At 45.3% G+C, this 12618-nt stretch overlaps 1 protein-coding gene across 1 annotated transcript; it reads left to right on the forward strand.

The window, feature by feature from the left end:
• The first annotated feature begins 7291 nt into the window (after nt 1-7291).
• LOC109999278 (CMP-N-acetylneuraminate-beta-galactosamide-alpha-2,3-sialyltransferase 1-like) lies at nt 7292-11680 on the forward strand. Its single transcript, XM_029281263.2, has 6 exons — nt 7292-7725; nt 7841-8037; nt 9309-9488; nt 9721-9760; nt 9853-9972; nt 11353-11680. Exons 1-6 carry the CDS (start codon nt 7465-7467, stop codon nt 11560-11562), a joined length of 1008 nt encoding a protein of 335 aa, XP_029137096.1. The 5' UTR covers nt 7292-7464; the 3' UTR covers nt 11563-11680.
• The last annotated feature ends 938 nt before the right edge of the window (nt 11681-12618 follow it).

The raw sequence follows: 12618 nt of genomic DNA on the forward strand, positions 1-12618 counted from the left end.
GTTACAGTATGTTTTAAATTCATTTGAGGCTGGTGACTGCCAGTCCCAGTTTAGATCACCACAGAGGGCTATCTTGTTGTCAGATAATTTAGAAAGAATATTAGATAAGGAGGACAAGGTTTCCTTAGCTGCAGAAGGAGGTCTGTAGCAACCAACAACAGTACAGCCCTTGGAGAACTCAACCTGTAAAGCTAGAATTTCAAACTGATTAGGTATTGACTTCTTGACCAATACTTTAGTGTGGAATTTACATTTAGAATACACAATTATTCCACCATCACGTTTAACACAATCAGCACGACTTATATTGTAACCATTAATAGAAACAACACTATAATTAATAGATTTGTTCAACCAACTCTCAGAAATTACAATTATATATGTTTGGAAGCTGGGTAGCTCAGTGATCGTATCGAGTTGATACGGAAAGTACATGTTTGGAAGCTGGGTAGCTCAGTGATTGTATCGAGTTGATACGGAAAGTACATGTTTGGAAGCTGGGTAGCTCAGTGATCGTATCGAGTTGATACAGGAAGTACATGTTTGGAAGTTGGGTTTGGAAGCTGGGTAGAACCAGAGAGGAGAGCAGTCTCCCCGGCTCACTCGCACAAGGGTTGCCAGCGTAGCAACAGCATGCTATCGCAAGTAGCAGGGCTACGAGGCGCCATGTCGGCCCCATAGTCTGTGATTGGGTCCGATAAAGAAATGTACGAAGAGGAGGATCGGTACGCGCAAAGTCACTGGTGTTTAGTGTGTAGTGTGGTGCCTGTGTGTGCGTTGGCAGGGGCAAGGAGCAAGAGAGTAGAGTGGGGAGAGAGGTACTTGATCCAGGCTAGGAGTGATAGCAGGCAGGCAGGTAGGTAGGCAGGTAGGAACAGGTGAGCGCAGGCTGCAGGTGGAGAACGCCAGCAAGGCAAAGCGGAATGATTAATTTGCAAAGCAGAGTAATAATCCAAGCAAATTTCCAAAATTAATCCATGCAGTAAGGCAATGGGAGTGAAGTGAAGCAGGTATAAAAGAAATGGTCCCAAAGGTATAAAGAAATAAGTAAAGCTACATTAAAATCTCACAGAGACAGAGCATGCAACCTGACATGCTGCCATGTTGGATTACACAAATATCTGTTTGTGTAAGACACTTGTCAGTAAAATAAGTTAAAAACTTCTCAAACAGATCCTGAGAAGGATCAGTAAAATAAGAAGGGGAGAGGGTGGTAATTGATTCTAAAACCTTCAATAAAATTCTGGGGTTAGAATGATTGGCTCAAATCAGATTAGAATAAAATGCTGCTCTTGCGTCTTTAACTGCCTTTTGGTATTGTTTCATTGTATCTCTCCATATTTCATAAAATACATGCAAGCCTGTTTTTTTTCCATTTTCGTTCTTTCCTTCTGCAGTCTCTTTTTATATCCTGAGTCAGTTCGTTAAGCCATGGCTGTGGAGCTCTGTTAGTCTTTTTGTCTTTATAAGGAGCAACAGAGTCCAGCACAGCTTGACAGGTGAGATTAAAAGAGGAGACCAGCTCCTCTGTGTTAAAATTTTGGTAAAAGGCAGTTGAAGAGACAGAAATAAAAAGCTCCTTAAACTTGCTAGCAGACGTAGAGTTAAAAACCCTGCTGCGGATAGGTGCCTTGCTAATAAAAGGTGGCTGAGATAAAACCAGTTTGTGGTCTGACACACAGACATCCTTTGTCTCAAAGTTGTTAGGGCTGAGACCACTGTATAAAACAAGAGCAAGTGTGTGGCCCTTAGAGTGAGTGGGTTCCTGTATTGCCTGAGTAAGGTTAAAAGATTCTAGAATATCCATAAAATCACCTGTGAGGGACTGAGAGGGGCAACAGACATGTATGTTAAAATCACCTAAAACAAGGATTTTATCATAGAAATAAAATGTGATTAAAAACTCTGCAATAAAAACATTGTTAGGTCTGTAGATGATTAAAATGAACACAGGATCTTTTAAGTTAACAATAAAACCAAGATGCTCAAATGATGTAAATGAGTGTGTAAAATTGGAGTGCATTTAAAATCTTTTCTATAAATAACATATGAATTGCTTCAATCAGAGGACTACAATCTCCCATAGTCAACCAGGTCTCAGTGACAATAAAAAAAATCCAGATTATTATGATTCATAAAATCAAGGCCGATAAAAGATTTATTATTAAGGGATCTGATATGTAAAAGACCAAATTTAGCTGGAATGCAATTAAAGGTTGGTTGTGGGAGAGGTTGGAGGCGTACTTGGGTGAGATTGGAGTGGTTACAGTAATTGCAGGAGTGCAAACTCATCAGGGATGAAAAAGGTGACATGGATCCAAACCCCCTAGGGCGGTCTGGGGGCATGCTCCCCCGGGAAGATTTTTTCTTTTAAATATCAGCTTTAAATGTGAATTTACAGACGATTTTAGCATTCAGACTAAAGAAGCAGTGCAAACAATAAGAAAAACACAATTGCTTGTCTCTATGTATGTTCTGTTCTAACTTTTTGATAAAGCTTCAGTGAAACATGAAAAACCTGTGCTGCCAACCTTGAGTCCCTTTTTATAAATGGGATGAATTGTGGGATGAAGCTGTTACTGTTACTGTGCAAACCTGTGTTTGTTCTTGTACTGTATTAAAAAAACAGACTGAAATAATAATAATAAATAATTTCTCAGTCTTTGTTAGCTGTTTGTGAAATGTTGTGCTTGCGCGCTATGTTCGCTCACATCCTATGGATCTCTTGGGGGCTAAGCCTCCCCTGTCCTCAAAACCTAGTGACACCCCTGCCTATCAATCACTCAATCAATCAATCAATTTTTTTTTTGTATAATGTCAACTCATAACAAGTGTTATCTCGAGACACTACAAAAAAGCAGGTAAAATACCTTATTCTTTGTCTGTTAACATTACAAAAGAGCAGGTAAAAAGACCTTACTCATTGTTATGTTACAAAAAGCAGGTAAAAGACCTTACTTATTGCTATATTACAAAGACCCGGCCTATCCATCATGAGCACTTTAGCAAAGCAGCAAAAGTTATAGTGGTAAGAAAAAACTGCCTTATTAAAAGGCAGAAATCTTCGGCCGGATCCCCAGCTCATGACGAAACAGCCTTCACAGGCCTAGACTGCGCTGGGCTTGGAAAGGGATAGGGGGAGAGATGGGATAAGATGCAGAAAGAGGGATAGGGAGCAAGGGGGTGGGGGGAGGCAAGCCGTCCATCAACAATCCGGTGGGGAGGGGGGCGTTGTTCTGGCAGGCCGTCAACCAACGATCTCGAGGAGACTAAGAGAGCTCAGGAAAGTAGGTGGTTAGTAACTGAGATTTACAGATAGATACATGCAGTAATATGATGTACTGTATATGCACAGAGAGAGAGAGAGAGAGAGAGAGAGAGAGAGAGAGAGAGAGAGAGAGAGAGAGAGAGGAGCTCAAGGTGCCAGTTCCCCCGGTAGTCTAAGCCTATAGCCGCATAACTAAGAGCTGGTCTACACCAGCACCAGCCCTAACTATAAGATTTATCAAAAAGGAAAGTTTTAAGTCTATTCTTAAAAATACAGACTGTGTCTGCCTCCTGGACCCCGGCTGGAAGATGATTCCAGAGGAGAGGAGCCCGATAACTGAAGGCTTTACCTCCCATAGTACACTTAGAGACTGTAGGTACCACTAGTAGGCCTGCATTCTGGGAGGGGCAGTACAGCACTAGTAGCTCCTTAAGATAAAATGGTGCCTGGCCATTTAGAGCTTTGTAAGTGAGAAGAAGGATCTTGAATTCTATTCTAGACTGTATAGGGAGCCAGTGCAGAGAAGCCAACACAGGAGTAATGTGGTCCCTTTTCCTAGTTCTGGTCAGTACACGAGCTGCAGCGTTCTGGACTATAGCTACCAAACGGTCAATATGATCAGACAGGATGTTGAACAGAAAGGCAGGCTTGCTAACCAGACTTCTAATCTTTCCAGTGTTTTTATGGAGAGATAACGTTATGTAAATTAGCCGTGTGCTGCACATTGCGACTCATTGAATCAGGTTTCATGCTTCTTGCGGTCGGCGTGGCGATATTGCGCAATCGCGGTCGGCGCGAGAAAGGTTACACGGAGGGTCTGAGCGTCCAGCCGCGCACCTCCGAGATTTTGTAAGACTGCAAGAAGCATGACAGCTCCAAATATTTTTTATTGCAGATCTAAATGAATCACACAAATGACCTATTTGGGATTTCGCCGAAAGGTGACAAGTTTGCATCCCTGAATTGACAGGTGACAGATGTTGATGAGACAGTCTACAGGTGACGTGTACAGGGATAGTGAGATCAGTGCTGTGGTCTGTGACAGTAGAGAGTGTATGACAGTTATTGGAGGACAGAGAAGGCGAAAAAGAGTGACACCAGGTGTGAGGAGCAGGGGAGGGGCTTGCTGTGAGTAGATTGTTCTGAGGTGAAACAGGTGAGAAGGGATTGGATGTGGGTGTGTGTTCAGATGAATGTCATACAGGTGTTGAGGACTGGACAGCGTGCTAAATATTAGCGGACAACATTTGACTGCCCAATGGATTTGGATGAATCCCGTAGCTTTTAAAAAGTGTAGCACGGTTCCAGAACAGGTTAAAATTGTCAATAAAATCTAGGTTGTGTGATTTGCAAGCGTGCTGAAGCCAGGTGTGCAGGGAGAGGATACGGCTAAAACACACAGGACCACGATCAAAGGTTGGAATGGGTCCAGAGATGAAAACGGATTTTCCACAGTTCCTTAAAACGTTAAAAAAGGAGATTCAAATCTTTTTTGGTGCACTCAGATTGCCGCCGGGAAGAGTCGTTTGTGCCCACGTGCACAAGGACTCTTTCAATTGAGTCTGGGAGTGAAGGCAGAAGACTGAAGAGTTTGTCTAGGACTACGGGGACAGTGGCGCCGGGAAGACAGTGTGTGGTGGCATTAATGAAGCGGACATTCCTAGTGATTGAATCTCAAATGATAAGAGTTGTCGAGGGAAAAAGAGGGCAAGGAGGTGATGAGTGTGTGCTACTTGGATCGGCCTGCTGGCGCTCGGCCGTAACCACCTGCGGTAAAGTGGGCGGCTCAGCCGGAGGAAGACCCCCAGAGTGTCTGGTGACGGCCTCCTGCAGCACTTTCCGGCGGTTCTTCCCAGTGGTCGAGTGGCGGGCCTCCCGACCAGAAGAACGCACTGCAGGTGGCAAATCCATGTGGAGCCGTGGCGGAGTGGCGAGTAGTTCCGTTTGCGTTTGGTGCAGGATTACGCGTACCGGCAGCAGAAGCCTCATCCAGTCCCAGGCCGACCGGAGCCTCGTCCTTCAGCAGCGTGACGCGGTTGCGGAGGGGCCAGATGGTCCATTTTCCGCCTGCGATGCACCACGTCGGTCCAGGACAGCTCGGGCGGCTTCGGAGTGGAGCTGTGTACTGGGGCCAGCAGCCTCTTTCCCGGCGCGCGGAGTTACCTGACCGCGGCCAGTGTTGTGGCGTCCTGGTCCAGTGCAGTGAGGGCGCTGTCCCAACGCCATCAGTGCCCGAGGCCCCATGCACTGAGATCTCACATAGAGCGGTGCCCGGTCGTTTCGGCTACCGGTCCCTCCGTGTAGGCCGAGGTGAGTGGAGGTCAGCCAGGGAAGAGTGGCGGCGGAGGCAGACACCAGATTTGATGGTGCGGGTGGCGATCGGACCGCCAGGCTCGAGGACTGCATATAAGATATGTGTTTTGACTGTGCAGCAGCCACGGAAACAAAGCCTTCAATCAGATGGCCCTTGTTCCGAAGTTCGGACTTAAGGTGTTGGATATCGTCCTTTAACTGTGAGTACTGATGTTCGCAGTTCGTACACACAGACGTGGATAGCTCCAGATGTTTACAAACAGTTTAACCTAGCAGCAGTCTTCCAGTGGCAGGCTTCAGTGATTACCACACTTTAAAATATCCAAACACAATAAAAGCTAAAAACGTTTATGTTGAATAAATACTTAAAACTTAAAACCGAGGAAGTAGTTAAAACTTGATAAAAAGTAAAAAGCTTTGGCTTTTCTCCAGTGAGCCAAGACGCAGTACGTCATGCGTACTAGTTGAAGAGTCTTTGGAGACTTACCGGAGCACCCTGATAAAAGAGAGTTACAGTAATCCAACCTATAGGAAACAAATGCATGCACTAGTTTCTCTGCATCGTGATATGCCTGATTATAGAGATATTATGAAGGTGAAAATATGCTGTTCTTGAAAGGTGTTTTATGTGAGAGTTAAAGGACATATAGGACATAGAAGGCTGGACAAGCAGCAGTGCGTTTGAGTGAGTGATCTGTTTGGTTTTTAACCCTGTGCTAGTGTCCTCCTAACCTTTTTTCATTTTTTATATACTTAACGTGATTGTTGAGGCAACAATGAATCACATCGGGCTGGTGTCCCTTTTCCTTATCCTGACGCTTTTCTGTCAATTTCTGAGAAGAGTCTCTGAGTATCCTGAGTCACTTCATTACAGCCGAGAATTCCTCTTGCTACTTCGGGACTCCGATACAGGAGTATTGGACACCACTGCATTAACACTCGGAAATCATTCGGCATGGTTGTTCCGTGGGGAGTAGAAGTTGGAACCCCAAACAAACAGCGGTGAGGAACAGAGGCAGACGTGGCGGGGTTCGGCAGAGACTTATAAGGCAAGGCCTGAGAAGGACACCCCTTCCCTCGATAGTTTTTGCAAACGCACAATCCCTCCGCAACAAGATTGACATTTTACAGGTAAATGTCAACTTTTTATCGGAGTATAAGAACGCCTGTCTTATTGCCCTGACGGAGACGTGGCTCAAGCAGCGTGATCTTCAATCCGATCTGGAATTAAATGACTTTGGCGAACCGCTGCGACTTGACAGAGACCCGACTGGGAAATCACTTGGAGGTGGGCTCTGTTTAATGTTAATAAAAACTGGTGTAACACGGCTGTGATAAGGGAATCAATATGCACCCCTGATGTTGAACTTTTAACTGTCTCCTTACGTCCATTCTGTTTGCCAAGGGAGTTTCCACTGGCCACTTTTTTCATATGTCTCTTTCATATCGCCACAAATATATTTTTGTTTTTGTAAACGCTGCTGTAAAGGATTGCTGCTAACGAAGTTTCGTTGTGCCCTTGTATGCAATGATAATAAAGATTGTATCTATCTATTTACATATTTAAAGGTACAGACACAGAAACAGCCTGTTCTGAGCAGGGCTGAAATAGAGGGGTTTATAGGCATGATCAAATACAGGATCAGAGTGGATTTATAACAGGAAACTTCACACACATGTTTTGAGGAGTTCTGACATTTAATTACACTGAAGAGGAAGAGAATATGTGACCTTTAACCTGTACTGATACGAGATGAACTTGCAAAACAGAAAGATAAAACAAAGACTAATATCCAGATTAACCCTCATCAGCTTTTCATTTCTATATCATTGTGATTATTCCATCTTTGAAGTAGTATGAAGGTGTTTCCATCCCCCTGATAATGTCTCTGCTCTCGTCACAGACTCCCACAGAGAAGATGAAGACCATAGTGAGGCTCCACCTTCTGCTGTGTGCGGTTGGCTTGTGTGTGTATATGAGAGGGTACATGTTGCAGGAACCTTTTCTGCATCAAACCACCGGGGACTGTGAGAGCAATTCATCAGCAAAGGATCCGTGGTTCAATGAGCGTTTCAACAAATCAGTTAAACTCTTTATGTCTCCAAATGACCGTCTACCAGAGCGAACCTTTCAGTGGTGGAGGGTAAGTGACCTCTAATACATCATTACATCTTCATCTTATCCATATACTGGACTAACTGATGTGTGTGTGTGTGTGTCTGTGTGTGTCTGTGTGTGTCTGTGTGTGTGTGTTTTAGCGCATGCGGGGAGAAAAGGGTAACTTCAGTGTGTATGAAGAGGCGGTGTCCGAGGCGTTTCAGGTCCTGCCTCACTCTCCTAACGTTCTGGATCCGACCCCCCGGAGCTGCAGGAGTTGTGCTGTGGTCGGTAACTCTGTCAGCTTGAGGGGATCACGTTATGGACCTCTTATAAACTTCCAGGATCTTGTCTTTAGGTAAATCCTACAGCTATTTTCCTCATGTCTCAGTATGTTTACATGAAGTTAGCAGAGTCACTGTGAGGCAAGTCAGCACGCAGCCTCATCAAACGGAGGACGCCATGGCGCTCAGCTGGAAGCGAGCTCTCGCCATAGCATCGCTCATGTGGAGGAATAGAAAAATGTGGAGGCAGTCATGGAGAGTAAAGAGAGGACAGCTTCTTATGGTCGCCCTCCAGATGCTTCAGACCCAAACTAAACGTTCTGAGTGCTCTACAGTCCATGTTGGGTTTGGACTTGAAGAACAGCTGAAATGTTGTGGTCATCCTTCAGATAGGAAGAGGGAGAGTCTGCGTCGTAAACGAGCCAAAATGAAAGCTCAGAGTAGGAAATGTTTTTCACTGGCTCGTGACGTAGGTCAACAGGAAGAAGGTCCAGTAGTACCTCAGCTTCGTTGGCCGTAGTTAGATTTGTTTTGCAGCCAGCAAAACTGGGCTTAAACATTGTTGCGTATTAGAGAAACACAATATGTTTAGCTTTGAAAGCTTCATTAGCTACTGCAACCTCAAATTAATGTTTAAATGTCTGCATGGTCTGGCACCTTCTCTGTTTGATGAATTTGTAACAAGACGTCAGGATTCAAGTCGAATCAACACACGCGCTTCAGTAAGAGGTAACTGTTGCATTCCAATGAGAAAAACCTCATTTGGACAATCAGCCTTCTCAGTTATTGGAGCTAATTTATAAAATGGTCTACCCACTGAACTGAAAATGCTACACAGTTTAAATGTTTTTAACAAAGGTATTAAATCATGGCTGAAGGAGAAACAACCTTGTTCTCACACCTAAATGCACATGAGCTCACAAATGTCTGTCGTATATTTCTCTCTTTGTAACTGTATTTTATCCCTGTTGCATTCATAACTGCGCTGTATTTATAACTGAACTGTTTCCTTTTTCTTACCCTTTTTATCTTTATCTCTGTTGTTTCTAAAAGCCTCCCGTGGACAGGTGTTGCAAATTAGCATTTTGCTATAAACACTAAGAGAAGTGAATCTGGGACTTGTGCATGGTTAAATGTTACAGCACCAATGTTACTCTATGTCCATGTTAAATAAATAAATAAACTGTAGCTCCACTTAACATACTGGTTAAAAAATAAGACGTGTTTGAAAAGGAAGAACGTAAAGTTTCTGGATCTAAGCAGTCGCTTTGAAGCACTGTGACATGTGAAATGTTTGCACCAGGAGAGACTGGCTTCATGAAATATTTCCCTCTGTACAATCCAGAATTAATGGTGGTAGGATCAAAGGATTTGAGGCGGACGTCGGGAACAAAACCACTCATCACATCATGTTCCCTGAGAGTATGCAGCACTTGGACAACACCACTCGTCTGGTCATGTTTCCATTCAAGACAGCTGATATCCGTTGGATTGGGAAGGCCATAACCACAGGATATTACGGAACGTGAGTCCGATTTTATACACGCATAACTTTGTCTTTCATAAGACCAGGTACAAATGAGTATAACGGGACTAAGCTTTGTCAATCAATCAATCTTTATTTCACATCACAGAAATTGACAAAGTAGACCTAAACTTTTTCATCAAACACTCTCTCTGCATCAGTTCACCTGTATAGGCTTTTATTATTTACCTGAAAATGAAGTATTGAAGTTTGAAATGTCATGTCTCAACAGCCCACGCTTCAGAGCAAAGGTCAGAGCCAACAAGGATTTGGTGAGTATTTTCAGTTGATTGATTGATGATCAAATGTATTGGCTGTAAAAACTTTCATATAAAGTTTGAGGTGTGTTTGTGATTCTTAACAGGCGATGGTGGTCAACCCGGTCTTTATGCAATACGTCCATGAAGCATGGCTGGAAAAGAAGGGCCGTTATCCTTCCACTGGATTCATGACTTTGGTTCTGGCCCTACATCTTTGTGATGAGGTGAGTTAAATGTGTCAGTACCCAATTATCGCCCAAGTATGTGTGCAATTTCAACAGTTACACGGCCAAACAGCCATCCTGAAACTCTGGAGACTTACTCAAGATTCACCAAGGTGTCTCCCCCTTGGTGTCTCCCCCTTGGTGTCTCTCCCTCTTGGTGTCTCCCCCCTGGTGTCTCCCCCCTGGTGTCTCCCCCTGGTGTCTCCTCTTGGTGTCTCCCTCTGGTGTTCTCCTCTTGGTCTCTCCCCCCTGGTGTTCTCCTCTTGGTGTCTCCCCCCTGGTGTCTCCCCCCTGGTGTCTCCCCCTGGTGTCTCCTCTTGGTGTCTCCCTCTGGTGTTCTCCTCCTGGTGTCTCCCCCCGGTGTTCTCCTCCTGGTGTCTCCCCCCTGGTGTCTCCCCCCTGATGTCTCCCTCCTGGTGTCTCCCTCCTGGTGTCTCCCTCCTGGTGTCTCCCCCTGGTGTCTCCTCCTGGTGTCTCCCCCCGGTGTTCTCCTCCTGGTGTCTCCCCCTGGTGTCTTCCCCCTGGTGTCTCCCCTTGGTGTCTCCCCCTTGGTGTCTTCCCCCTGGTGTCTTCCCCCTGGTGTCTCCCCTTGGTGTCTCTCCCTTGGTGTCTCCCTCCTGGTGTCTCCCTCCTGGTGTCTCCCCCCTGGTGTCTCCCCCCTGGTGTCTCCCCCTGGTGTTCTCCTCTTGGTGTTCTCCTCCTGGTGTCTCCTCCTGGTGTCTCCCCCTGGTGTTCTCCTCTTGGTGTTCTCCTCCTGGTGTCTCCCCCCTGGTGGTCTCCCCCTGGTGTCTCCCCCCTGGTGTCTCCCCCTGGGTGTCTCTCCCTTGGTGTCTCCCCCCTGGTCTGTCCCCTTGGTGTCTCCCCCTTGGTTTCTCCCCTTGGTGTCTCAACCTGGTGTCTCAACCTGGTGTCTCTCCCTTGGTGTCTCCCCCCGGTGTCTCCCCCTTGGTGTCTCCCCCCCGGTGTTCTTCTCCTGGTGTCTCCCTCCTGGTGTCTCCCCCCGGTGTCTCCCCCCTGGTGTCTCCCCCTGGTGTTCTCCTCCTGGTGTCTCCCCCCCCGGTGTTCTCCTCCTGGTGTCTCCCCCTGGTTATTCCCCTGGTGTCTTCCCTTGGCGTCTCCCCCTGGTGTCTCCCCCCTGGTGTCTCCCCCTTGGATTCTCCCCCTGGTGTCTCCCCCCTGGTGTCTCCCCCTTGGATTCTCCCCCTGGTGTCTCCTCCCTCATGGCCCCCCCCCCCCTCATGTCTCCCCCTGATGTCTCCCCCTTGGTCTTTCAGGCGTGTTTGAATTAACAAAAACGGTCGGAGATATACACTGTTATGAATATTTGTGATTTGAAGAGTTTGATCTTTTTCAGTCATGTTTGTTTGCTTTTTTTCACAGTTACACGTGTTTGGTTTTGGAGCAGATGAAAATGGAGACTGGAACCATTACTGGATCTTACACGCTTGGAAGTTTGTCAAAACTGGAAGCCATCCCGGAGCATTTGAGTACCAAACCATCGAGAAGCTGGGGGAGCATCGAATAATCCGCTTTTATCGAGGCTGGGGTCCTCATGCTCTTCATTTAATGAACAAGGAGAGCAAAGTGTGAGGCTATGGGACAAATTATTCATCATCAGGGATGTCAAATGCTGCTCTTGTGTCTTTAACTGCCTTTTGGTACTGTTTCATTGTATCTCTCCATATTTAATAAAATACATGCAAGCCTGTTTTTTTTCCATTTTCGTTATTTCCTTCTGCAGTCTCTTTTTAGATCCTGAGTCAGTTCGTTAAGCCATGGCTGTGGAGCTCTGTTAAGGTCTTTTTGTCTTTATAGGGAGCAACAGAGTCCAGCACAGCTTGACAGGTGAGATTAAAAGAGGAGACCAGCTCCTCTGTGTTAAAATTTTGGTAAAAGGCAGTTGAAGAGACAGAAATAAAAAGCTCCTTAAACTTGCTAGCAGACGTAGAGTTAAAAACCCTGCTGTGGATAGGTGCCTTGCTAATAAAAGGTGACTGAGATAAAACCAGTTTGTGGTCTGACACACAGACATCCTTTGTCTCAAAGTTGTTAGGGCTGAGACCACTGTATAAAACAAGAGCAAGTGTGTGGCCCTTAGAGTGAGTGGGTTCCTGTATTGCCTGAAATCACCCGTAAGGGACTGAGAGGGGCAACAGACATGTATGTTAAAATCACCTAAAACAAGGATTTTATCATACTTAGAAATCAAATGTGATAAAAACTCTGCAATAAATTTTTTTTTAGGTCTGTTGATGATTAAAATGAACACAGGATCTTTTAAGTTACCAATAAAACCAAGATGCTCAAATTATGTAAAATTGGAGTGTATTTAAAATCTTTCCCCCCTTCCAAAGGGGAATCTTTGCACTTTCATATTAAACAACATGGAGGAGGAGAAGCGCTCTTTCTCTTTCTGCTGGACGTAGTTTAGTTATTTAAGTGAATGATTTATGATGTCCTTTGAAGTGTACCGATGTCGTCTTTTAATTAATGTTCGACAGGCTTTGAGCTGTAAAGTGTGATCCTTTCCCCCTGGAGGCTAAGTGGATGTCATGCAGCGCCTCAACCTTTTCAGTCAGAAAGGAGGAGTAATGAGGGAGTAATTCCCAGATGATCATAAACCTGGAAGATCCTCTCACTAAAAAA

The sequence above is a fragment of the Labrus bergylta genome, chromosome 5 (assembly GCF_963930695.1).
Source record: "Labrus bergylta chromosome 5, fLabBer1.1, whole genome shotgun sequence".
NCBI lineage: Eukaryota > Metazoa > Chordata > Actinopteri > Labriformes > Labridae > Labrus > Labrus bergylta.

What these genes read in the sequence shown, in the direction of transcription:
- LOC109999278 (XM_029281263.2), top strand. Translation starts at nt 7,465, where the DNA reads ATGTCTCTGCTCTCGTCACAGACTCCCACAGAGAAGATGAAGACCATA. An exon ending in TCAGAGCCAACAAGGATTTG is followed by an intron (nt 9,761 to 9,852) that starts GTGAGTATTTTC and finishes GATTCTTAACAG; the next exon opens with GCGATGGTGGTCAACCCGGT. An exon ending in CCCTACATCTTTGTGATGAG is followed by an intron (nt 9,973 to 11,352) that starts GTGAGTTAAATG and finishes TTTTTTTCACAG; the next exon opens with TTACACGTGTTTGGTTTTGG.